The following is a 27,155-nucleotide window of genomic DNA, read 5'->3' as shown; positions in this document are numbered from 1 at the left end:
GATCCCACTGGATGAGACCCTAGAAGTCACTCTCGTCTCTGCAGGGCAAGGGCTGCTGGGAGTTGAAGTTCTTAGGGTCATCTGTGTTTACTGGGTGTGACGGTCTTGCCTTAAAGGCTAGTAAAATCTCTGAAAGGAAAAGAACTCTGCAACAACAACAAAAAAGTGTTTTGTTACATACCCTTTTCTTTGTGAAACTGTATAGTCTCTATATCTCATATGAAAAACAATGTATTTAAATATATAGCCTTTGATGCTAATGGTATTTGATGGTTCTGCATCCTTTGGGAGGAAATCTTGAGCAAGATCCACACAGACCCTGAGTGAAATGAACGTGGTCAACTCACCTCTTCACACTTCTGTCTTTCTCATTATCTCTTTTTCACCGCTCTGGAACCTATTACTCTGACCTTTTGATATCACACATGAGAAACCAGTGCTGATAAGAGATCGGGCCTAATGGGAGAGATTGTGGGTTAATCTGTTGAAGCATGTGAGAGAGACAGGATTTCCCAAGATCGTGAGAAAATGAGCTGAGAGAGAGGGAATATTGATTGATTTTGCTAATGAGAGGGTTTTTGCCTGGCTGTTTAGGAATGAATGTATCTAATGTAGAATAGCCACGTTCAACACCGACACACACTCTGGGCTGCGTTTCCCAAAAGCATCGTAAGCCTATTGATCGGAGAACAGTTGCCACCAATGGTCTCTACGATCAGCTTAGGCTGATGCTTTTGGGAAATGCAGCGCAGGTCAGTTAACAGTTCCTGTTGGCAAAAAAAAGGTGGAAAATGTGCAAACTACCCTTTTTTTTTGGTATTATGCTCTTCTTGTTATACAGTAGAGGGCAGTGTTGTTCAGAGTAGACATAGAGTCTTCAAACTTTACATTAAATATTAAATTATATACGAATCATAACGAATGTATGATATAAATGTTTCGAATGTTAAAAATAAAATTATATTTTAATTTAATATTAAATATATATTTTATAACTATTAAATGTAAAATGTAAACACTCTTGGCCATTGACTCTCACTGACTCTTGCACGCAGCTGCAGAGAAAGATCAGTTTTACTTTTGTTTTCTGAAAAGAGGGAGGAGTTTAAACAAAATTAATTCTCTTTTCAGAAAACAGAAGTAAACTCAACTGATCTTTCTCTGCAACTGCGTGCAAGAGACGGTGAGTGCGTCAATCGCCAAGAGTGTATTTAATAGTTCTGTATTCGCAGACATATCTGTTTATCTTTAGTTATGTCAGTGACTTTATGGGTATAGTGACGGAGCACCCTGGATCGTGATGATCGAGCTGAATACGACGCGGCTAACTTTTATGATGTCCAACAAAATATAAATTTTGAATTAGGCTATGTATTTGAAACAAATTATTTGTGAATAACTCGTCCACGGTTACCATGTCTAATAATTCATAACTTAGGCATATCAAACTATCTATTATGCCATATTTTCTTATAAAAAAATATCGGTATTACTCATTTAAAACGAATTTAAATTGAATTAACCTATGCATTTACCGCAATGCTGGGATTTAGCCAGTGTCGTATGGATGATGACGTATAACGTTACTCGATGCAAGGGAAATTATGTGTTTGGCTTCTCTTCCCAAATGAGGTTCCGGTGTACGAGAGAGACACTTTTGATGGAAGGTGACTGAAAGTTCAAGTGATTAGGTAAGGTTTATGATCGGGCGTGTAAACATGAGGTGTGATGGTGCCCTGCCCTCGCTGCCATGTTAGAGAGAAAGAGAGATGATGTGGTTTTGATTTGAAATGGTAGACTGACGATAAACTAATCATTTCATCATGTTTAACTAAATTTAGGCTACTATATAATTTTGTTTTCCCAAATTTATATTTAAGAAAAACGCTAAATTTCTTTGTCGTTAAATTTGCACTCATTAATAAAGCCATAGCCTATAAGAAATGAACAGTAGGCCTAGGCTATATTAATTAAATTAAAAATATTAATTCTTGTACACTGCTTGCATCAGATAAATACTCCTACCAGTGCCTGAATTCATTGAAAAGTTACTGAGTGAGGGTGGCCATTTCCATAACACCAAAAAGGAGGACACTTTGCGGCATTTAGTGAGGCAAGAATAATTGCATATCGATGGTATCATGATACAGTGATTTTGAAATAGCCTACTCTATTCATTGCCAGACAATTTGATCTATGATATGATGTAGACCTACGTGTAACAGAAGAGGCAAAAAAGTGTTTGTTCACAGTATTTGTATTTATTCAAGACATTGTGATGTCTGTTTCAAAAACTGATCACTGAGATGAACCTGTCTTGCAAAGTGCACAGTGCCAGAAAACATAACATTTCTGGACTTCTGGAAGTCCAGCTTCTTTTAGTAGCAATATTGAGTAAACCACAAATGTCATTTTTAGATTGAAATATTTCATTGTAAGCTGTTGAGTGACATTTGACTCAATTTTAGGTTACGTGAATTACTCTTTTCCAGTAACATCACTTACAGGTTTTCTACTTTTTTCATAGCAGCAAAATGGCTGAATCATCTGATGATCAAAATCCCTTTAACTGTCCGATCTGTCTTCATCTTCTGAACAACCCAGTAACTACATCTTGTGGGCACAGTTTCTGTATGAACTGTCTTAAAGAGTACTGGGATCGAGACGATCAGAAGGGAGTTTACAGCTGTCCCCAGTGCAGGCAGACGTTCACCCCAAGACCAGCTCTCAGCAGAAGCACGGTGCTGGCTGAAGTTGTAGAGAGGATGAAGAGAGAAGCACCAGAAGCAGGAACAGCTTCTCCTGTTCTGAGTTTTTCTGTCTCTGGGGATGTGGAGTGTGATATCTGCACAGAGACCAAACTAAAAGCCATCAAGTCTTGTCTGGTGTGTTTGGCTTCTTACTGTGAATCTCACATCCAAACTCATTATACATCTCCTGCATTAAAGCGGCACAAACTGGTCAATGCCTCACCACATCTACTGGACCAAATCTGCTCTCAACATGATAAATTACTGGAGCTGTACTGTTGCCAAGATCAGCAGCTGATATGTATGCAGTGTGCTTTGATCAACCACCAGAACCATAAGATGACTTCATCTTCAGCAGAAAGACAAAACATACAGGTAGGGCTATTGAGTTGTCTGAATAACATTTTGTAGACTGTAAAATTTGACTATACCTTCCATCCAACTGAGGATCTGTCTGGTTTCACACGACAACGTGTCACACAATCAGTTGTCATCCACCTCTAACTGATGTGCTGGACAAAATTGTCACATATAATAATATTTTATTATAACCCGAACTCCGGAAAAGTTGGGACATTTTTTGAATTTTAATAAAATGAAGACTAAAAGAATTTCAAATCATATGAGCCAATATTTTATTCACAATAGAACATAGATAACATAGCAAATGTTTAAACTAAGAAATTTTACACTTTTATCCACTTAATGAGATCATTTCAAATTTGATGCCTGCTATGCATACTATAGAATGCATACTTTTCACTGTTTGGGAAAAAATTTCATAACAAACATAAAATGTTGCAGAAGCTTTATACCAGACCATTATAATTTCAGTCAGAGGGACGGTTGAAGACAAATTTGGATACCCTACAAATGGCAATGGAGCAGCGAGAAACAAGGGTACAGGAATTAAGACAGGCCATGAACTCTCATAAGGTAAGTGCATTGTATAACATCTTTAATTTTACCACAATGTACAACATTAGCATTTCAGATAGGTGCATTTACAGCTTATTTGGAGGATTGACTGCTATATGATGAATATTATTATTATAATATTATAGTTATAGTATAATAATGTACTAAAGTGTACTATAATAGTATGAGAGTAAATTTGAAGGGAATTGTCCCTGCAGTGTTATTGGGGGGGGAAATAATTTATCATATAGTCTGTTATATCACTGATATGTTTTTATTGATTTTTTGTGCTGTCAATTTGATTGTTTTAGGTGTAATTTCAGAGCCAACATTGCATCTAGGTGTTACAGTCAGAGCTGAATCAATGGGGTGTTTCTTGCAGTGATCTCAAACTCAATTCCTGGAGGGCCACAGCTCTGCACAGTTTAGCTCCAACCAGCTCCAACTCACACCTGCAAGGAAGTTTCTAGTAATCCTGAAGACCTTGATTAGCTGGATCAGGTGTGTTTGATTAGGGTTGGAGCAAAACTGTGCAGAGCTGTGGCCCTCCAGGAATTGAGTTTGAGATCACTGGCCTAAAGTTTTTCCTCTGTCATCTAACAGCTCTCTGCACAGGCAGCAGTGGAGCACAGTGAGAAGGTATTTATTGAACTGATCAGCTCCATGGAGAAAAGACGAGCTAAGATAACTGAGATGATCAGAGCTCAGGAGAAAGCAGAAGTAAGCAGTGTTGAGGAACTCATACTAACACTGGAGCAGGAGATCAGCGATCTGAAGAGGAGGCATGATGAACTGGGGCAGCTTTCAGAGGTGGAGGATGACATGTGTTTCATTCAGGTAACAACTTGGGTCTGCATCAAAAGTCATTGCTTGAAATGTTTTATTATTTATTGCTACTTTTTCCATCTGCAGAATTTCTCCTCTCTTTCCCACTACCAATGTTCAGATTTGTGCAACATCTCCGTCAGACAACATTTGACATTCGAAGAAATAGAAACAGTCATATGTGAGCTGAAAAGTCAACTGGATGATCTCTGTGAACAAGATATTGTTCGGATATCAGAGAAAGGTGAGATGGTTTTTCTTTTCTTTTTTTTCTTTGTCGAACTTAGGCAGATTGAAGTATTGGTTCTAATGTCTACCAAAACAAATTTCAGAAAATATGCTGGCAGATTGCCATAATCATGGAATGATTTTTTTTGTTTGTTTTTTTGCGTATCTTAATAGTTCCCACTGTCTGTATGGTGAATAAGAAGATCACAGAGTGTAAGTCAACATATTTTTTCCTCAAAATTTAAAAAAAATAAAAACACTCGATACACTCAAATATTCTTCATGTTTTTTATTTGTTTAGATTTGCCATCTCAACCCAAGACCAGAGAAGAGTTCCTTATATGTGAGTTGCTTTGTCGCTTTGCTTAAATGTCAGACATGAGGAAAAAATCTTGCTGAAGTACATATGTTTAATTTTTATTTTATTTTAATCAATAGATTCCTCTGAACTGATTCTGGATAGCTCATCAGCCTGTGATCAGCTCTCTGTACAGAACAAGACGGTGTCAAGGGTTGATAGACAGCAATACACCGACCCATACTATAGAGGTTCATACTATCAAGCTACACCTACATACCAGGTGTTGTGTCAAAACAGTCTATCTGGGTGCTGTTATTTTGAAGTTCAGAGTGGAGGAACAGGTTGTTCTATTACATTCTCATATGACCAGATTAGTCGAGGGGGACAAGGTTTTATCTTTGGCTCTAACAACAGATCCTGGAAATGTAACTTTCCAGCAGCTAATATTTGTGAATGGCACAATAACCAACAGACTAAAATTTGCTTGGTCTCTAAAATTGGAGTGTTTCTCGATCAAGTTGCAGGAACCGTGTCCTTTTACAATGTCTCTGATAAAATGACCCTCCTACACAGAATCCAGACCACATTTTCTCAACCACTCTACCCTGGGTTTTCATTTAAGGATTGGGGAAATTACTCATCAGTGACAATTTGTGATCTTCCAAAACAAAATGAGTAAATATAATCTGTTCTAACAGTGATAGTTCATGAATGGACACCAAATTCAAGGTAAGGCCAGATAAATCATTTGTTCTCATACATCATTGTTAAAGAATGATGTTAATTGTATAAATTGTAAAAAAAAAAAAAAAAGCTAAATTGGTAAATTAATTGACTTGGAGATGTGGTCTGCTAAATAAGTGTTTTTTTTTTAAAGATAATAAATTGATAGGAAACTTGTTTGAAAACTGTTTGTTTGAACTGTTCAAACAGTGATAGTTCATGAATGGACACCAAATTCAAGGTAAGGCCAGATAAATAATTTTTTCTCATACATCATTGTTAAAGCATATTTTTAAATGCTGTTAATTGCATTATGGTATGCTATCAAATTGCTGTGGAACTTGCTTAAAAACTGTAATACTATGGGATTTCTGTTTCTGTCATACTACTGTTTCTGTTCTTCCTGATTCCATGAGATCCAGTAAGTTGGTAAAAAATATCACTCACTATCTCTGCTGCTATAGGTTTCACAGTTTAACATTTGTTTGACCAATTCACTTTAAAATAGTAGATTCATGTTGAACTTCTAATGTGCATTGAATGTATTCTGAACAATAAATAACGTTTTTGTACAAACTGAGAAATTGTTTGTAAATCTATCACAAAAGAACCATGAAATAAATGTAACCATTCTCAGAACTCTCTGCCTTTGATTTTGCAGAATACTTTTGGATGTGTTATTTTTGCAGATACTTTAATCTGAGGGGACGTACAAATCAGGAATACTAACAAGCAATTAATCATAAGGAAATAGTAACACTTGAAGCTTTAAGTTGCTTATAAAGTAAAGGGTATAAGAAAGCTCTCTGATTCCCTGACCTTTGACCCCTTCTTACATCATATTTGTATTGTTTTCTATCTGAAAAGACAGGTGTGTGTGTGTGTAAGAGGTCAGAGATTAAGAATGCCTGGGCTATACTGAGGTGTCCTGCAGTAGTGCAATAGGAATAGCTTAATAGAGACATTTAAACCTTCTTTCTTCTAAACCGCACGTCCACCTGCACACACTGGCTGTGGTCTGCTGTAGTCAGGGTGTGTAATAAGCGTGGAGGACAAGGGGTCATACCAAACCTCTTTGTGGAGTCAGCATTCTAACAGCCCATCCACACTACTGCGTTTAAGTTTAAAAACGGAGAGCTTTTGCTACGTTTGCACCTCCCGTGTCCCGTCCACACTAAAACGGCAAAAACTGAGAAGTTTAGAAACGCTGCCGACCCGTTTTTCATTTTGAATCTCCGGCGGGCGTCTGGACGGGTCAAAACGGAGGACTTTAGAAACGATGACGTAGTAGAGGCTCGCGATCAGCTCTATGATTGGGTGTCAGTCATCAGTCATGGCGTATATCTTTGCTAGCCCTTAATCACTGTTTGGGGTCAAAATGACCCCAATGGACTTTTCCTTCATTTTTTAAAAGTGTTACCTTCATCGCAGGGGAATGAAACTCTGTGACTTTAACTAAATAATCTATCTAAACATGCACAAAAAAACTGGGCTTGATTTGGTTGTTCTAAAGGTGTGTAAAAAAAAAAATTACCATTTAAGGTGTTTGGGGTCAAAATGACCCCACATTGAACATGAATGGGAAAATGAAAAAAATGACTTTTTTTAATTTTGTTTGTCAAAAAAATAAAAGTAAATCCATTATAAATCTGAAAATTTTTACAAATAAACCAAGGTCTGGTCCTAGAGCATAAATAAAAAGTAGAACAAACTTTCTATCTCATACACACACACACACACACGCACACAAACACACACATGTATGTGACTGCAACAGAGAGCATTTTTACAGAAATTGGCAAATAAAATAAACAAAACTGGCATAAATCTAAAAAAAATTACATTTAAATCAAGCTCTGGTCCTAGAGCATAAACCCAAAGTGGAATGAACTTTCTATCTCATACACACACACACAAACACACACGTATGTCACTGCAACAGAGAGCATTTTTATAGAAATTGGCAAATAAAATCAACTAAACTGGCATAAATCTGAAAAATGTCACATATGCAACATGGAACAAGCTTGCCCCCCCACCCCCCACCCACACACACATACACACACACACACACACATTACAGTCATGTCATAGTGGTGACTTGTAAATGTATGTATAATAATTTGCAAAAGCAAGATAATTCAAAATATATCAGAAAACAACAACAAATTATAACTCTGACAAAACTACATATTTTATGTATTTCAAAATGTTTAAATAAATATTCACAAAATATATATCATAAAGTTGTGAGGAGAAGTTTAAGCATCAAGAAAAATGAAGTGAAAATGAATGAGTCTCTATGGCCCTCTATTGGATATATGTGGTCATTGCAATTTCTTTCTTTAATTATAATTTCAAAAGTTTTTCCACAAACCAGCAGATGTCAGTATTCTATCCCTAACACATAGAGCAATGTCCAAAAACTATTTAGATTTAATTAAGATCATCATTTAAGTGATTTTTTCTTTAAAATATCTTTTTTCATGAGCCAATTTATGGCCTAGTTATGTAATTGTGCAGTAAATAGTTAAAAAACTTCAAAATTTCCACAAACACACAGCATAAATGTATAGTTGAGAAGTAAATAAAAAAAATGATATAGTTTTCCATATAAAAATTTATATTTCCTTATGTAATCGCTCTTTAAAAGAATCTTTAAAATCACCTTAGCCTAAGTGTTGTCCTTTTTTAACACTGATTAAAGGCTAGCAGCTGTTGTGGAAGTAAATTCTGCATTTTACAATGCTATAACTGCCTACATGCGCCGGAGGCAAGCTATTATTCGAGCGATCTGTGACAATTCCCGTGTGCAGCGGCGGTATCGACCGTACATGGAGCGTCGGTTTTGGGTTAATCCGGGAAGAACCAGCGCATGGTGGGATAATTTTATCAATGAAGTTGTGTTTACACCGGCACGCGCATGCCCAGTGTTGGTGAATGGTCACGTGATCCGCGTTTTCAGTCGTTTTAATGTGGACGGAGATCGTATTCATTTTAGTTCTCCGTTTCTAAACTAAAACGCAGTAGTGTGGACGGGGCCTTAGATTCCAGCAAAACAGCAGCACTCACACAATGTTAAATATCAATATTTTAGCTCTAAACTCATAAATGTGGACTATGAGGCATTAAGGTATTATAAACATTAGCATTATGAATTTGAAGCTGTTCTTAAACTATGCGTATTGAAAGCTCAATTAAAGGTGCAATGTGTGATATTTCTGAGGATCTATGACAGAAATGCAATATAAGATCCATAACTATGTTTTCAGTGGTGTATAAAGAGCTTAGGCTACTTAATGAACCGTTATGTTTTTATTACCTTAGACAGGGTTCCTGCAGGTTTCAGTTAGTCAAATTTAAGACCTTTTTATGACATTTTAAGACCATAAAGATTGAAATTTAAGACCTACACGACGCATTGCCAAAAAATAATCAAATCAAAGAATTCATTTGATTTCAATGAATTCAGTAATTGAAAAAGCATCAACTTAATTTACAGATAAAGCAATCACATTAGTAACCTTCCAGACCCAACAACGCGTGTCAGAGAAAATAACAGAATCAGATATAATTTTTTTATAGAAAATTGTACTTTGCATATCATAGGCCTACTGTAAAAACACATAATTATTAGTTGATCATAACTAGAGATGAAATGGCATTAACATTTAATTTAATTATTATAGTGCCAAAAATGATCACTGTTATCACAGAATCCTGTTCAAAAAGTACTAATACTACACAATGAAATCAATTCACCAAGTTTTATGTCGAAAAACAGCAAATAACAAATAAAATTAGCATCAATACGCACTAACATAAACATTAAAATAATACGATTAAAAATGATAGCCAGATTTTAAAAGTGTCTTGCAACATGTTATATACTAAAAACCTTTTTTGTCAACTTTATTTGAACTTGTACATGTTAACATGTACAAGTTCAAATAAAGTTGACAAAAAAGGTTTTTATAAAAAGATAAACCTCACATATTTCAGACTTTAATTTATCTTTTTTGACTCATTCTTTTTTATAAAAATGATTTAGTGACATTTACAATACATTTTAGCTTATCTTTTATTATTAATAGTAAAATTCGGTCCGATTTTCCCGTGGTAGCCTTTATCTCATTTCCTGGTTTCGGAACGTTCGAAATCGCCAAGCAGTGTACTCGCACTTCCGTTGGTTACTTAGTTACACATTTAGATGAAAAGTAGGTCAGTAAACTTAAATAAAATCGCGATATAGACTGTCTGTCAATATTAAACCGCATAAAGACTATTTAAATAGGAATCGTGCATGTTCTGCGTGTCTCTGTGAATGAATGGCACCGACGCGTTTCATTTACCACACACACACACACACACACACACACACTGAGGCACGCATGACGCTCGCGATTTTTTTCAGCCTTAGCCTACGTATTAACATTAATGCACTTCATCAACACAGCCGCTCTGAGAGTCACTTGAGCAGCATTTTAGCCTTATTTGAGAGAAACTATCATCATAAAACACAGAGAGACTCAAAGGTCTACACGGCAACCCGTCAAAATAAAAGTTTGGTTTAACCTTTGAAGAAATGTTTGCTTAAATCATTACATTTTAAACAATTGGTTATAACAATTTAATTAAACCATTCAACAACAAAAAAATGAAACTTTTGGGAGACGCGAGAGCGAAGTAGTCCAGTGATAATTGACCTTTCGCCGGCCCCTCCCCCAAAACGGCCATTGTCCAATCACACATCATAGCAACCGTTACTATGTGAGCAGGTCCGACAAACATTAGCAAGATGGTGAAGCGTGCGCCCATGGCGTTTGTAAATCGGACACTACATACCCCGAGAGATTGTCTGGAGGAGTTATGGTCTTTCCATTCCCAAAGCCGAAAACACAACGTGAGCGGTGCCTACAATGGATAAAACAGTGTGGACGGCCCCAATCCCAGTTAAATGTGTCGAACATTACGAAGCATAAATACGTCTGCTGGCTGTGGTATCGATGGTTAAGTTACTTAAAGTTTTTTTTGTTTTGTTTTTCTGATCTGAAAAACTATCCTTTTTATGATCCGTTGCCCCACTAATAAATATTATGGTCTCAACCGCGATTTTTGTGATCTGTTGTCCCCCTAATAAATATTATGGTAAGTGCATTATGAAAGACAATCAATGAAAGTTATTTAGATGCAAATTAAGGCTATGTCTGGTTAAACAGTTATTGTGTGATTTCGTTTATTGTGCTTTGTCAACTTGAAGCATGAATTTGAGAAAGAAAATCATTTTTGGAAGAAAATGCACCACATACTTTTGTCAATGATATAACGTTAGGCCTAAGTTATAGCTAAAATATTGTAAAAGCTTTCAGTTCACCTGCCTAATTGTAGTTGAAAAGTCAAATTTAGCTTGATTAATGATATAGTGACTGATCAAATAAACTACAGCATCGGGAATATAACTCCCATGTGTTTTGCAGCATTTAAAATTTTAGTCGTGTTATGCGAAAAAACACACATAAGAAATTATTGCTGACAGCACTTTTATTTTCAGAGACAGTTTTTTCTTTCACACAAAAACACAACAGTAAGTGTCTTACAATGCTTTTAAACACTTGTTTCCTTGTTCTTTGCCATAATCACAAATGATGTGTATGAACACCGGTAAGCATTAGCCTCGATAGAGACGTAGATAGTAGTCGTGTCTCCTTCATTGCGTATTTTTATATTATAATATATCCCTCCACTGCATACTGTAACCCTTTTTGCCTCAATCTGGAGGATATCGCGGAGGTATTGCTCCAAAAAAGGTCACTGACACGCACGGGTATACCTTTTTCCGTCATGGCAATCTGTCGCGCTGGTCGTGTTTGACCCATAGACTGTAAAAAAATATGGACGTAGTGTCCGTGACGTCACCCGTAGGTTTCTGAAGAGCATTTTTGAAGCCTAAAGTGGGCGGAGCCGGCCGTCGCCATCTTGGCTTTGCGTCACTCCCGGATAACAGAAAATAGGCAAACAGGCGGGGCGTGAGTGGAGCTGAGGAGCCTGGCCTGGCTATCTGAAATCACCTAGCTCGAAGTGATCGAGTTAGCTGATGATGTAAAGCCAATTAAACGTTCCTATTTTTGCCCTTCGAAATATTATAATAGTTAAAAGACATGGCTACAAGTGAGACTGTGTATTAGCCTACTTCGAGAGTGTTTGTGTATGAAGGTGATTTATGTGCATACATGTCAGTCACTCTTTCATGGTCCGTCAGCGCGGCATCGCTCAAGTTCGTAGAGAGCTTATTCAGTCCATTTTAAATTCTGATGTTGGCCGTCTCTCAAATGGGTTATGGTTTAACCGTTAAACCATAGATATATTGCCTTTGAAGTGCAAGTAAATGTGCTAGAAAATCCGCGCTCATTCATGTGCATTTATTGCACGGACGGAAAAGCGCCGACGCCTGCATGATTTCATCTGACGGTACATAAGCATATTACAGGGTTCTCAAGTTTTATCAAAAGCTTGGAGTGAGATCACATGTGGTTAGGGGAGGAGCCTAATGGAGCCCCGCCCCCATCTGTCCCCGCCCCCCAATTTTACCCATTGTTCATAATTAACCAGCACAAATTGAAATTATAACAATTGGTAAAACTAATAAATGACAGAGCAATTCATCACATCAAATATACTCTTTAATGTTATATTTCAAAATTACAAATATGTTTTACAAAAATTACAAAAAATATAACAAATTGCTCCAAACAGTTTGGAAAAACAAATATTTTTGCATTTTGAATGTGTCTAGTCGAAATGGTATAATGATTTATTGATTGGTGGGACATTGTGAACAAATGACATATTAGAGTATTATTAAGGTGTGTGTGTGTGTACACAAGAGTACACACTCCAGCTTATGAAATGTGTTTTGTGTTGTAAGTGTTTGAAAAATACAAATGCAATGGCAATGATTAATGTATGTTTTGACAGGATATATATTACCCAGAGCACTCTGCTTTAATGTAGCCTTAATGTAACTAGAAATACTATTAATACAGTATAATATATAATTTAAAATAAAATAAATAAATTTAAATTTATTTAAAATAAAATGAAGAAATACATCTTCATTCCTTCCCATACCCACTAACATTTCCCTTAGTTTCAGATAACGTAAGCTAGCCAAACTGAGCCAAAGCTTCTGGCCTGGTTGCAAAGTAGTTGTAGAGTTTTTGACTGCATCAATAATAATGTATACGATGGGCTATATTAAATGTTCTAGCCTAAAAATGTTAGACGAGCTTTCTTCCAACCTTCTCCATCATCACGACGTGTGTTCGCGCGATGTTGTTGCTTACCTAGTAACGAACGTACAGTGGCCGAGAATGTTCCGTCATCTTCCGTGTGTTCGCGCATCTATGTTGCCTAGTAACGAACGCAATCTGGCCGAGATACGTGCTGGCGGCAGGAAACTTCACTTTGTGTGCCCGCGCCTCGTATAACGTTATATATAAAGCTTGTAGGACAACTTGGTTGGCATTGCCTTTTCAGCGTGAGAAATACACGGTGTGGCGTGTGAGCGTGTGAACTGGTTGAATTGCGTGTGTCTCACGGCCAATGCGTGAGACTTGAGAACCCTGATAATATTATAATCCATCTGTTCTGTGAGAGCAGAACGAACGAGCATTTATTGACGTTTTAAATTTGAAAACCCCAAAAAGCAACGAAATTGCCAGACATCCATTAGTGCATGTTCACAAAGGAAAACAACTGAAATACAGCTCTGGTTTTTCTCTCGAACGATAACGACGGAATCCAAAGACGTGGGCTTTGTAACGTTACCCAAGTATTAAATTGTATGAAATAATAATCCCGAAAAAAAGCACAAACACTGCAGAGATGGCAAGTTCAGCAGCTAACATTGCTGAGGTGAAGTGACGGCTAGTAACAGCAGACAAACGGCTAGCACTGACAGCGGCAATCCATCTGTCACTCAAGTGGCCACTGGCCACACCCTTAAATTTAAATATTAATCAACTAAACGGACGAGTTATAAAATAATTCACCCCCCTCACAGTTGTTATGAAGGGCAAAATGAGCTGTATAGACCAAATCCACATACAGACACCAGGCTTTAAACACGTTTTTTTCTGCTGTAAAATTTGGCATTTTAACATGGAGGAGATACAGATTTGACTCACTTCTGACAACAGCCTCAAGCGGCCAGTCAACGAATTGCAGTTTAACTCACTTCCGTGTTGGTTTCAAGAGAGAGACGGGGAGGTTGCCGCTTGGTTTGACCATTTGTTTGTCGGACGTAGCAACAGTAACTAAGGGGGGCGGGGCTCGGCGAAAGGTCAAGATTGCAATAACCGGAAGACGCTGTACACTGCTTCGCGGCTACTTCCGGCGTTCTATTGTGTTGTGATAAAAGGCCTGATTTCCACCGCCGAAAAACGCTTGCTGTAGCTCTGTTACAAGATTTATTTACGGAGAAGAGAAAAGCACCCGTAGTGTTTGGGTGCACTTTCATGTCTTTTTTCATGTTGCTGCGCCTGGAAAAAAACGAGCGCGTCGCTTACCGCGCGCCTACATTTGAATGAACTTGAGCGCGAAAAAGACGCGATATGTGAACTGCCTCTTGGCGAGCGACTTCGATACTTTTTTGCTACTTTGTAATAACTTTATGCGGCCAGCGTTTCTGGAAATTAAAGGACAATTCCGGTATTTAACACTTTGAGTCTATTTTATAGTTTGTTTTGGATGAACAAGAGTGGTGGACAAAGAAATTTTGTCAATGGTTCCTGTCGCGACTTTTTGACTATTTTAGAATTGCCCATGACCGCATTTGAATGGGAGTCAATGGCCATGCACAAACATGTCCTTAAAACAACCCTTAACGTTCGTTTTCAAAACTGTGCTACTCACCGAGTGGTTAGTGGTGTTCGTTGATGTTCCAAAACAAGTAGCGTAGCGAAATACAGTTTCTGTCGTGTTTTATTTGGCATTTTGTAAAATCCATTGATTTCCATTGGAGGACTAATTGCTCGTTGATATTACTGCGCTAACGGAAACGGAAAGGATGCTGTTTACATTTGATTGTAGTCTTTTAGGTCTTTTCGCTCGGTTTCCTGTCTCTCAGAAGCTATGCTCGCCTCAACGCTGAAATCCTACGAATTCCTGATAAGAATTAAACTAGTAAAAACTATAATAATTCTTGAAAAAAAAAAAAAAAAGCTATGCATCAGACGTGCTCCTACAGTAGTCACATTCAAATCCAGACTCAAAACACTTCTGTTTAACTTTGCATTTAATGAATGAGCACTGTGTCACTGTTTGTCCGACTGTTTATCCTGTGTCTTATTTTAGTCTTTATTCTAAACTGTTTTAATTATTTTTAGTTCTTTCTCGTTTCTTTATTTTAAACTGTTCTTTATTCTAAACTGTTTTCATTATTTTTAGTTCTTTCTCGTTTCTTTATTTTAAACTTTTGTATATTCTTATTTCTTCTGATTATTTTTAATAGTATGTAAAGCACTTTGAATTACCATTGTGTATGAAATGTGCTATATAAATAAACTTGCCTTGCCTTGCCTATGCTCGCCTCAGAAGGCTAGCGTGAGCAGAGCAACGGAAGTTGCGGAAGTTTATACGCGGTTGTGAGGTAGGTATCTGAAAAAATAGTTCCACTATAGAAAAATAAACGGATTGAAATCATACATTGCGCCGATATATTTGTTTTTAATCATCAACGAACACCACTAACCACTCGGTGAGTAGCACAGTTTTGAAAACGAACGTTAAGGGTTGTTTTAAGGACATGTTTGTGCATGGCCATTGACTCCCATTCTAATGCGGTCATGGGCAATTCTAAAATAGTCAAAAAGTCGCGACAGGAACCATTGACAAAATTTCTTTGTCCACCACTCTTGTTCATCCAAAACAAACTACAAAATAGACTCAAAGTGTTAAATACCGGAATTGTCCTTTAACGAGGGTAAAATCTTTTTTAAGACCTGACTAAATGAAATTTAAGACCGCGGATGAAAATCGGGCTGTTTTGATATGTCGTGACGTCATGTTTCTACCGTAGCCGACAGCGAACAAACAGCGCTACAGAGCGCGTTTCGTCACTAACTTGAATGAGAAGCAGCAGAAAAAGACGCAGCAGAATACTCAGGTTGTCCCTGACTCTGCAAACGTGGAGAAAAACATGCTCAATGCTACGACGCCTCGGACATCGTAACGTTTGCTATTTCCCCTTACCTAGCTGCTTTGATGCTCTTATCCATAGCTCTTATCTTATACTAACTAGCATGGAAACACAATGAAACTAACACAATGATGAACAAGTAAAAAAAAAATTGCAGTAACATGTGGTTTTACTGAATAATTAAGTAAATATAATTTAATATAAAATATAATATAAAGAAACCTCATTGCTTGACTTGCTACTCTCTGCTGACTCCCATTCACACTACAAGCGACTTTGTCGCTGCATGTCGCCACTCGCCAGTGGCTGGCGGTGAGGTCGCTATAGTGGGCGTTCCCACTACTGGTTGCCTAGTAATGTTTACGGTTAAATGGAATCAGTACATAAAATGCATAATATTAAAGATGAATGAGAAACAGCGAGTGCTCTTTGCTATCGCGGCTATTTAACTGCAGCAAATGGGCAAATACTGGTCTTTCTGAGTTCACGAAACCATTCAGGCTCGGAGTCAGCACAGCAAATACCACTGTATGTACACGGATCATACTATATTGGACAGTTTCTGACTGCTAAAATAAACTTCTCAATCATCTTGCCTCGGCACTGAAGAGTGATGGATCACGCGCGCCCTACTGACTTCACTCTGATTGGTTGTCGCTCCCGAAAGTCGCTCTTCATTTGCATAAAGTTGAACAGATCTCAACTTTGTCGCGTCGCCAGACACGCCCCATCCAGTCGCCAACGGTCGCAACCGCGCGTCACCGGAAGTCGCCCGCTCCCCATTGAAAATGAATGGTATCGCGTCGCGTGTAGTGTGAACGTAGCTTCAGACGACGACATCTCCCGATCCTACATCGGCCACCGTAGCTTCTCATTCGAGTTTGCAATTTGAGGGATGGGCCATGAGTGACTGACTGTTTGCAATTGCAAATCTCAAGATGCTGCTAAAAATCACACACTGCACCTTTAAAATAAAATTTGATTGACTTGACACTCTGAAACACTCCGATGGTAACACTCATTCTGTCTCTCTCATAGGAGTGAATAGGAATAAAATGGAGACAGTGGCATTAAACACTTCTTTGCTGTTTATGTTGGAGCATGATAGCACATAAATCAATCAAATGTATCCACTTTGGAGTGCGTTTTCAAAAAAGCTTTGTTTTCATTAATAAAAACGCCGTCTCAGTGTGGGACGGAAGGCCAAAACGGAGAGAAAAATATACGTGTGGACATGTTTGTGTAGAGAATCCTGCTGGAAGAAAAGAGTTCAGTTGAAGTCATAAGACCAATTTCGAGCCGACGTCACAGTTACGTCACGGCATTAGCTGGTGGTGGCAAAACAAAGGGAAAACTGCTCTAGTTTCTATCCCACCGCACCAGCCACGTTTTATTGGTCTAATTTTGTGGCTGATATTGAGTGGAAAAAAGTTTGGACTTTACCTCAAAAGTTCTTATTAACAAATAAAATTAAAGAGATTTCATTTAAACTGATACACAAATTCTACCCTGCAAGACATTATCTATCAAAATTCAAGTCTAATATAAATGTTAACTGCTCTTTCTGCCAACAGCAACCTGAAACATTTACCCACTTATTTTGGTCATGTGAATTCACTTACAAATTCTGGAGGGACTTCCAAAAGTTTATTGCTGATTTTGTATTTTCTGATTTTCACCTTTATTTTAAGAATGTTATTTTTGGTTTTCATCACTTTAATCACAAAGATGGTAATGCCTTTTATTTTATAAATCTGTTTTTATTTTTAGCAAAATTTCATATAGGCTACACAAGAGCAAATTCACCAATAGAAAGCCTGAACTCTTTCTACTGAAGAAAGAACTTGAACAATATATGATGACTATCTCTTTGTCAAAAAACACAAAGGCTCTAAGGACTACTGACATCTGTAAATCCCTAAAACTGTTCACATGAAATACTCTCGTGTTTTTTTTCTTTTTTTTTTTCTTCTGTTTTGCTTTGTTCTCGCTATGTTATATCTGTATTTTGTTCTTAAATTTGTTGTCTGTATTTTGTAAGAATTTAATAAAGCTTTATTTAAAAAAAAAAAAAAAAAAAGGGAAAACTGAAATTCCTCAAGACTTTGCCTAGACTTGAGGCCTTTATTGCGGAGATTTCCCTTATTGTTAAATCTCTTAAACTCATTGATAATAGTAAGAACAAGAAGTTTCTTAAGTAGCCTACTATGTACAGTTTTTTCTTATTTGAGGAGGCAGTTATTTATTTATTTTATTTTTATTTTTTTATTATTATTATTTTTGTTAATGTATTCAATGCAGTGCTGTATATTGTATTTCTTTCTTAAAGGAATATCAATAATAAAAAAATAAAAAAACAAATAAAAAAAAAACAAAGGGAAAACTGGAGGCGGCCAATTGAAACCAGCACAGATTCGGCTACATAATAAGGGGCTTAAATTATTGTTATTGTTATTAAATGTCATCTTCTTGTGTTGTTGGGTGCAAGAATCGACGGAGTACACGCTCCAATTTGAAATTTTATCGCATAATGTTTTCTAAATGATTGTGATTATTTGTGAATCATCTGATTGTAATATTGTTTTGATTGATTGTGACTCTTTTTGAAGAACCTGGTAAGAAAGGGTAATCAAAAACATAGTTAAAAAATGTATATGCTGTATCTGGAATTTTTATTTCTAGAAAATATTCACATCATTAAAATTGCACCGTAATGTCACTCTTTACATTGTCGTCTTCTGTCTGGCCTTGGCGCTGGCTAGGCAGAACTGCTACCACACTGCTGGTAGGCTACCACACAAGTCTTGTACGTGACCATTTAGTACAGTTATAGGCATCTAAAGATTTATATGCCCAGTTTCTCTTTACCCTCAGTTTCTCTATCGGGTAGGTGTAGAAGTCAAGCCACTCAACCGGAGGTAGTGTTAACGTTATGTCAGCCAATCTGGGATGTCCGTTAAAATTAACTTTTGCAAATAACAATCGCGGTCCTGGACAGTGAGTGACCTTGCACATTAAGATAAAATAGGACTTTCTCCAGTCATTATTAAAAAACAAGCTAACAAAACTTGCAAACTAACGTTAGTGAAGCGGCCAGGGGGATTGTTCTGCCCACCTAAGCTCCGCCCACAAAAAACGTCACCATGTTTACCAACTGAAAAGGGATCAGTTTGAGTTTAACTTGTGTTTTCTAAAAAGAGGGAGGAGTTTAAAAGAAAATTAATTCTCTTTTCAGAAACAAAATTAAACTGATCTTTCCCTGCAACTGCGTGCAAGAAACGGTGAGTGCGTCAATCGCCAAGAGTGTATTTAATAGTTCTGTATTCGCAGAAATATCTGTTTATCTTTATTTATGTCAGTGACTTCGTGATGATCGAGCTGAATACGACGCTGCAACTTTTATGACAACAAAATATAAATTTTGAATTAGGCTATGTATTTGAAACATATTATTTGTGAATAACTCGTCCACGGACGTCGGTTGCCACGTCACGGTTGCCATTCATAATTTAGGCATATCAAACTATCTATTATGCCGTATTTTCTCATAAAATATATCGGCATTACTCATTTAAAACGAATTTAAATTGAATTAACCTATGCATTTACCGCAACACTGGGATTTAGCCAGTGTCGTATGGATGATGACGTATTACTCGATTCAAAGGTTCAAAAGGGGAATGCTTTTGGCTTTTCTTTCTCTCTGTTACCGTCGCTTCTCTTCCCAAATGAGGTTCCGGTGTACGGGAGAGACACTTTTAATGGAACTTAAAGAGCCAATGTTGACTGAAAGTTCAAGTGATTAGGTAAGGTTTATGATCGGGCGTGTAAACATGAGGTGTGGTGGTGCCCTGCCCTGCCCTCGCTGCCATGTTAGAGAGGAAGAGAGATGATGTGGATTTGATTTGAAATGGTAGACTGACGAGAAACTAATCATTTCATCATGTTTAACTAAATTTACTATATCATTTTGTTTACTCAAATTTATATTTAAGAAAAACGCAAGATTTATTTGTCGTTACATTAGCACTCATTAATTAAGTCATAGCCTATAAGAAATGAACAGTACTTTTGAAAAGTCTTAGTTCTTGTACACTTGCCTCAGATAAATACTCCTACCAGTGCCTGAATTCATTGAAAAGTTACTGAGTGCACCTTTAGGGAGTGATAGCCAAGATATTTAGCTTCTATCAGTAGCAATATTGAGTAAACCACAAATGTCATTTTTATATTGGAATATTTTTGTGTCACTGTAAGCTGTTGAATGACATTTGACTCCGTTTTATGTTAAGTGAATTACTCTTTTCCAGTAACATCACTCACAGGTTTTCTACTTTTTTCATAGCAGCAAAATGGCTGAATCATCTGATGATCAAAATCCCTTTAACTGTCCGATCTGTCTTCATCTTCTGAACAACCCAGTAACTACATCTTGTGGGCACAGTTTCTGTATGAACTGTCTTAAAGAGTACTGGGATCGAGACGATCAGAAGGGAGTTTACAGCTGTCCCCAGTGCAGGCAGACGTTCACCCCAAGACCAGCTCTCAGCAGAAGCACGGTGCTGGCTGAAGTTGTAGAGAGGATGAAGAGAGAAGCACCAGAAGCAGGAACAGCTTCTCCTGTTCTGAGTTTTTCTGTCTCTGGGGATGTGGAGTGTGATATCTGCACAGAGACCAAACTAAAAGCCATCAAGTCTTGTCTGGTGTGTTTGGCTTCTTACTGTGAATCTCACATCCAAACTCATTATACATCTCCTGCATTAAATTGGCACAAACTGGTCAATGCCTCACCACATCTACTGGACCAGATCTGCTCCCAACATCATAAACCACTGGAGCTGTACTGTTGCCAAGATCAGCAGCTGATATGTATACAGTGTGTTTTGATCAACCACCAGAACCATAACATGTCTTCATCTGCAGCAGGAAGACAAATCATACAGGTAGAGCTACTGAGGTTTCTGCATAACATTTTATATAAATTAAAAAGACAAAAATTTCATTGTCAAAATTTCAAGTGCACCAACAAGTAATGTTTACTTTTCAATGTTTTGAAACAGTTTACAAATATTACATCATATATACATAATTCCATAACAAACAAAAATTTCAGAAGCCTAATACCAAACTATAATAAATTCAATCACAGGGACAGTTGAAGGAAAAATCGGATACCCTACACAAGGAAATGCATCAGCGAGAAATGAAGGTACAGGAATTAAGACAGGCCATGAACTCCCATAAGGTAAGTGCATTGTAGTGGAGCATTACTAATTTTTACCACTATGTATTATGTCAGCATTTCAGCTTGGTGCATTTGCAGCTTATTTGGATGATTGACTGCTATATGATGACTAATTATTAGAATAATATTATAGCATATTTATATTACAGTATAATAATGTACTAATTTGGTGTACTTTCTGAAATGTTATGTGATGTCAGTTTGCTGCAACTTTTTTCTTTGTCAGTTCGCTGCAACTTTGCATCAACGTTGCCTGGGGGTTACAGTCAGAGCTGAATCAATGGGGTGTTTCTTACAGCCTAAAGTTTTTCCTCTGTCATCTAACAGCTCTCTGCACAGGCAGCAGTGGAGCACAGTGAGAAGGTATTTACTGAGCTGATCAGCTCCATGGAGAAAAGACGAGCTAAGATAACTGAGATGATCAGAGCTCAGGAGAAAGCAGAAGTAAGCAGTGTTGAGGAACTCATACTAACACTGGAGCAGGAGATCAGTGATCTGAAGAGGAGGCATGATGAACTGGGGCAGCTTTCAGAGGTGGAGGATGACATCTGTTTCATTCAGGTAACAACTAATACCTAACTGAACTTAACTCTGGCATCAAACAGACTCGGGTCTGCAGCTAAAGCCCTGGCTTGAAATGTTTTGTGATCTATTGCTGCTTTTTCCATCTGCAGAATTTCTCCTCTCTGTCCTGCTACCAATGTTCAGATTTGTGCAACATCTCAGTCAGACAACATTTGACATTTGATGAAATAGAAACAGTCATATGTGAGCTGAAGATCCAACTGGATGATCTCTGTGAAAAAGATATTGTTCGAATATCAGAGAAAGGTGAGATGGCTTTTAAAGATTTTTATTTTTTATTTTTTTTACCAAACTATTATCTTTAACCTGATTGTTACAAGGAAAAGAAATTTAACTCCATGGTACTTCTTTTATTTTTTTATTGTATGTTGTCAAAATTAGGCAGATTTGAGCCAGCATTGTAAATCATTGATTGGTTATATCTACCCCCAAAAAAATTTCTGAGCATAAACAGGCAGATTGTCATAATCATGGGATTTTTTTTCGTGTGTATCTTAATAGTTCCCAGTGTCCATATAATGGTGAACAATGAGAAGATCACAGAGTGTAAGTCAACATATTTTTTTCACCTCTTTATTTTAAAACAAAAACATTCCATACACTCAGATATTCTTAATGTTTTTTTATTTGTTCAGATTTGCCATCTCAGCCCAAGACCAGAGAAGAGTTCCTACTGTGTGAGTTGCTCTGTAGCTGTGTGTAAATGTCAGGAGTGAGGAAAACCCATTCTGAAGTACATATGTTTAATTCCATTTTCTTTTTGTTTATAGATTCCTCAAAACTGAGTCTGAATCGCTCATCAGCCTGCAGTGAGCTCTCTGTATACAACAAGTCTGTGTCAAGGAGTCCGAAATCCGGAACTAACCAACCGACCCTGGGTTTCGGTTTCGGAGCTAACCAGTCGACCCTTAGTTTCGGTTTCGGAACTGACCAGTCGACCCTGGGTTTCGGTTTCGGAACTGACCAGTCGACCCTGGGTTTCGGTTTCGGAGCTAACCAGTCGACCCTGGGTTCCGGTTTCGGAACTAACCAGCTGACCCCGATTTCCAGAGCTAACCAGTTCACAAATGTGGTTACTCATAATTGTACATACCAGGTGTTGTGTAATGAGATTCTATCTGGGCGCTGTTACTTTGAAGTTCAGTTTGGAGGAAAAGGTTGTTCTATTGTGTTTTCATATGACCAGATTAGTCGAGGGGGACAAGGTTTTATCTTTGGCTCTAACAACAGATCCTGGAAATTGAACTTTCCAGCAGCTAATATTTGTGAATGGCACAATAACCAACAGACTAACATTCCCTTGGTCTCTAAAATTGGAGTGTTTCTCGATCAAGTTGCAGGAACCGTGTCCTTTTACAATGTCTCTGATAAAATGACCCTCCTACACAGAATCCAGAGCACATTTTCTCAACCACTCTACCCTGGGTTTTCATTTCAGGATTGGGGAAATGACTCATCAGTGACAATTTGTGATCTTCCAAAACAAAATGAGTAAATATAATCTGTTCTAACAGTGATAGTTCATGAATGGGCACCAAATTCAAGGTAAGGCAAGATAAATAATTTGTTCTCATACATCATTGTTAAAGAATGATGTTAATTGTATAAATTGTAAAAAAAAAAAAAAAAAAAAAAGCTAAATTGGTAAATTAATTGACTTGGAGATGTGGTCTGCTTAAATAAGTGTGTGTTTTTTTTTAAAGATAATAAATTGATAGGAAACTTGTTTGAAAATTGTCATACTATGGGGTGGTCTGTGTCTGTTCTTGTTTCTGTGAGATCCAGTAAGTTGGTAAAATTTTCACTCACTATCTCTGCTGCTCTAGATTTCCCAGTTTAACATTTGTTTGACAAATTCACTTTAAAATAGATTCAGGTGGAACTTTCATTGTGCATTGAATGTATTCTGAACAATAAATTACTTTCTTTTTTACAAACTGAGAAATTGTTTGTAAATCTGTTACAAAAGAACCATTAAATAAATGTAACCATTCCCAGAACACTCTATCTTTTGCAGAATACTTTTTCATGTATTATTTTTGTAGATACTTTTATCTGAAGTGACACAAATCAGGAATACCAACAAGCAATTAATTGTAAGGAAATAGTAACATTAAAGTTACTTTTACAAAGTTAAGTGGTATAAGAAAGCTCTCTGCTTCCTGTGGAAGGTGCCGTCTGACCTTTGACCCCTTCTTACATCATATTTGTATTGTTTTCTATTTCAAAAGACAGGGGTGTGTGTGTGTGTAAGAGGTCAGAGATTAAGAATGCCTGGGCTATACTGAGGTGTCCTGCAGTGGTAGTACAATAGGAATAGCTTAATAGAGACGTTTAAACCTTCTTTCTTCTAAACGGCACATCCACCCACACACACTGGCTGTGGTCTGCTTTAGTCAGGGTGTGTAATAAGCATGAAGGACCAGGGGTCGTACCAAACCTCTTTGTGCAGTCAGCATTCTTAGATTCCAGCAAAACATAGCAGCACTCACACAACGTTTAATATCAATATTTTAGTTCTAAACTGGTAAATGTGAACTGAGGCATTAGTGTATTATAAACATTAACATTATGAATTTTAATCTGCTCTTAAACAATGCGTATTAAAAGTTCTATTTGATTGACTTGACACTCCTAATCACACAGATGGTAACACTCATTCTGTCTCTCTGACCCACATAAACGAAACACGGTGACATAAAGGGAATAGGAGAGGCCTTAAAAACTTCTTTGCTGTTTATATTGGAGCATGATAGCCCATAAATCAATCATACTCCTGCCTTGATCTGAGTTTGTGTTAGAGAATCCTGCTGGAAGAAAAGAGTTTTGCCTGAGGAAATCCATACCAGCCTCCTGTTATGCACACTCATTATTATACAAAAATATAAAAAATATATATTATCCTCTCAGTGCTCTGGCCAGTCATCCAACAGATAAAAACACACACAGAGACATTACACATGAATTTAGTAAGATGATAAAGTTTTATATATCTTGCATATCTTCTAATAGTGGGTACAAAGAAAAGACATAAATACATAATAAATATGTTCTAATAATATTACAAATTATGATTTGCTTCAGTACAATGACAATATAAAAGCAATACTTTAATAAAAAAATACTTTCATATAAAATATCAGGTTTGTGGGTAATTATGGCTCCTGGACATCAAAAAGTTTGAAAAAGGATGTTGCATTTGAGAAGCAATTGAGAGGAATAATAAAACTTTGTTTGTGTACAGCTACACCTGCTGGTCAAATGGAGAAATAGAGTCCCTTATATCTCTCTCTCTCTCTCTCTCTCTCTCTCTCTCTCTCTCTCTCTCTCTCTCTCTCTCTCTCTCTCTCTCTCTCTCTCTCTCTCTCTCTCTCTCTCTCTCTCTCTCTCTCTCTCTCTCTCTCTCTCTCTCTCTCTCTCTCTCTCTCTCTCTCTCTCTCTCTCTCTCTCTCTCTCTCTCTCTCTCTCTCTCTCATATATATATGAAGAGTTCAGATGCAAAAGCCTCTAAGTGCCATCTGAAATTTTCTTCTAGAATGATCATTTTTATCAAGCTCGTATGTTTAAGCTCAGTAATTTCACTTAAATGACAATAAAAATTACCTATTAATTGTAATTTAAGGGTAAATTAAATTACTAAACTTAAATACGAGCTTGATAAAAATGATCATTGCACTTAGAGGCTTTTGCATCTGAACTCTTCATATATATATATATATATATATATATATATATATGTGTGTGTGTGTGTGTGTGTGTGTGTGTGTGTGTGTGTGTGTGTGTATATATATAATTCTAAACATGATCACTCATCTTTCACTTCTCGCTTTGTCCCAAAAGGGCCTGGGTGAAGAAATCTGCATAAATTATCATCTTTTCATATTCAAATAAGGCCCAGTGATCGTTAAACCCATGAGGGGTTAATGATGAGAGAAAGCTTGTTAAGTCCAGGCCAATTAAAGTGCAGAAGAGCAGTGTGTAAAGCAGGGCAATTAAAGACTAATTAGGAAGAATTTTCTTAATTAATTCCAAAAGGGCACATGTGTGTGAGACCTCCCAAATGATGGTTACTGTTATAAAATCACAGACTGTGTACATAGAAAACACACGTACATCCTCATATCGCTCACTCAGTTCTCAGAAAATGGGTCACCATCAAAGAGAAACTGGAAAATAGAAGCATAATGAAAGATTTCTGCTCAAAGATCATTAGAATTAATCACCAGAGACTTGCACTTTCTAACAGCTGTCCTGGGATACTGTACAGACTGATATATGTGCTAAATTAAGATTTTAATAAAATGATTATAGGATGAAATTTCGAGTGTGATCTTATTTGACAAAATACAGAACAACTAAAAGCTCCAGGCATGATCAAATCATTAAAAAACTTCTTCTTCTTTTTTTTTTTAATGATTGATTCCTAACAGCTTTGGCTAATATTGTCAACGGAGATGCAAAGGGACATTTCTTCATTATGTGGATCATGTTTGAAGAATTCATTAGCCTATGTATGAGGCGCCACGTAGGATTTAAATCAAACTTCCTTATCAATACATACATAACACACGTGCATATACACCTATAAATTACTCGCATATACATACTATTGGATGTTCAAAATACATATATGAAATACACGTGCACACTAATATGAAATCCATACCAATACATATTATGTTAGTCATGAATGCATATACACTTGTGAATAACTCGCATATACATATAAACTTCCATGCATACACCTATAAACACTCGCATATACATATAAACTTCCATGCATATAAACCTATAAACACTCGCATATACATATAAACTTCCATGCATATACACCTATAAACACTCGCACATACATATATGTGTGGCACAATACCTGTTAATACCGGAAGTGGCGCGTTACACATACGAGAATCCATGTACCGCATTATTAGGCTACACATTTTTCTAAGGCTACGCGATATTAATTTAAAACCATTTTAGTTTATTTTCCACATAGAAGCACAACGCTTTAATTATTTACATGCGTGGAGATTACATGTTTAAATTACCTCAGCTACGTTCACAGTAAACGCTGCTCAACGCAAACTCAGTCTCTGCATGTGCTGTTTGTTTAGGTTTCCAATAACGTGCATTTGGGAAAGCAAAAGTCGGACGCAGTTTGTGTTTCATAGTTGCACTGTTATCATATGCATACAGCGCGTCTCGGGTTTCTTGTGCTGTGAGTTTGAGTTGCTTAACGTTCATCTGGGAACGCACGCATTGTGTGCCATTTCACAAGGTTTGTAATCGCAGTTAAGTAATTCATTTGTAAATCAACGACAACACAGGAGAATACATAAATATGTTTTTTAATATGCGGATTGTTTTTCATCGATATTTCAA

General features: G+C 37.0%; 2 protein-coding genes across 5 annotated transcripts; both read left to right on the top strand.

Moving 5' to 3' along the window:
* The first annotated feature begins 1,098 nt into the window (after positions 1–1,098).
* On the top strand, positions 1,099–6,382 carry LOC307149693 (E3 ubiquitin/ISG15 ligase TRIM25-like). Of its 2 annotated transcripts, none has more exons than XM_079856201.1 (8): positions 1,099–1,183; positions 2,531–3,125; positions 3,585–3,686; positions 4,272–4,505; positions 4,581–4,737; positions 4,896–4,934; positions 5,023–5,064; positions 5,160–6,382. In XM_079856201.1, exons 2-8 carry the CDS (start codon positions 2,535–2,537, stop codon positions 5,699–5,701), a joined length of 1,707 nt encoding a protein of 568 aa, XP_079712327.1. In that variant the 5' UTR covers positions 1,099–1,183; positions 2,531–2,534; the 3' UTR covers positions 5,702–6,382. The 2 variants fall into 2 exon arrangements, with proteins under 2 accessions (XP_079712327.1, XP_079712326.1); XM_079856200.1 differs by having other exon boundaries at positions 1,123–1,183; positions 2,528–3,125.
* Positions 6,383–19,086: 12,704 nt separating this feature from the next.
* On the top strand, positions 19,087–23,778 carry LOC307149737 (E3 ubiquitin/ISG15 ligase TRIM25-like). 3 transcript variants are annotated; one of them, XM_079856279.1, is made up of 8 exons: positions 19,087–19,224; positions 20,289–20,886; positions 21,093–21,188; positions 21,516–21,749; positions 21,863–22,019; positions 22,275–22,319; positions 22,409–22,450; positions 22,544–23,778. In XM_079856279.1, exons 2-8 carry the CDS (start codon positions 20,296–20,298, stop codon positions 23,266–23,268), a joined length of 1,890 nt encoding a protein of 629 aa, XP_079712405.1. In that variant the 5' UTR covers positions 19,087–19,224; positions 20,289–20,295; the 3' UTR covers positions 23,269–23,778. The 3 variants fall into 3 exon arrangements, with proteins under 3 accessions (XP_079712405.1, XP_079712406.1, XP_079712407.1); XM_079856280.1 differs by having other exon boundaries at positions 19,090–19,224; positions 20,292–20,886; XM_079856281.1 differs by lacking the exon at positions 19,087–19,224 and adding an exon at positions 19,410–19,749.
* The last annotated feature ends 3,377 nt before the right edge of the window (positions 23,779–27,155 follow it).

Source organism: Squalius cephalus (genome assembly GCF_949319135.1).
Source record: "Squalius cephalus genome assembly, chromosome: 21".
In the NCBI taxonomy this organism is placed as follows: domain Eukaryota; kingdom Metazoa; phylum Chordata; class Actinopteri; order Cypriniformes; family Leuciscidae; genus Squalius; species Squalius cephalus.
This window is presented reverse-complemented; position numbering and strand designations above follow the sequence as displayed.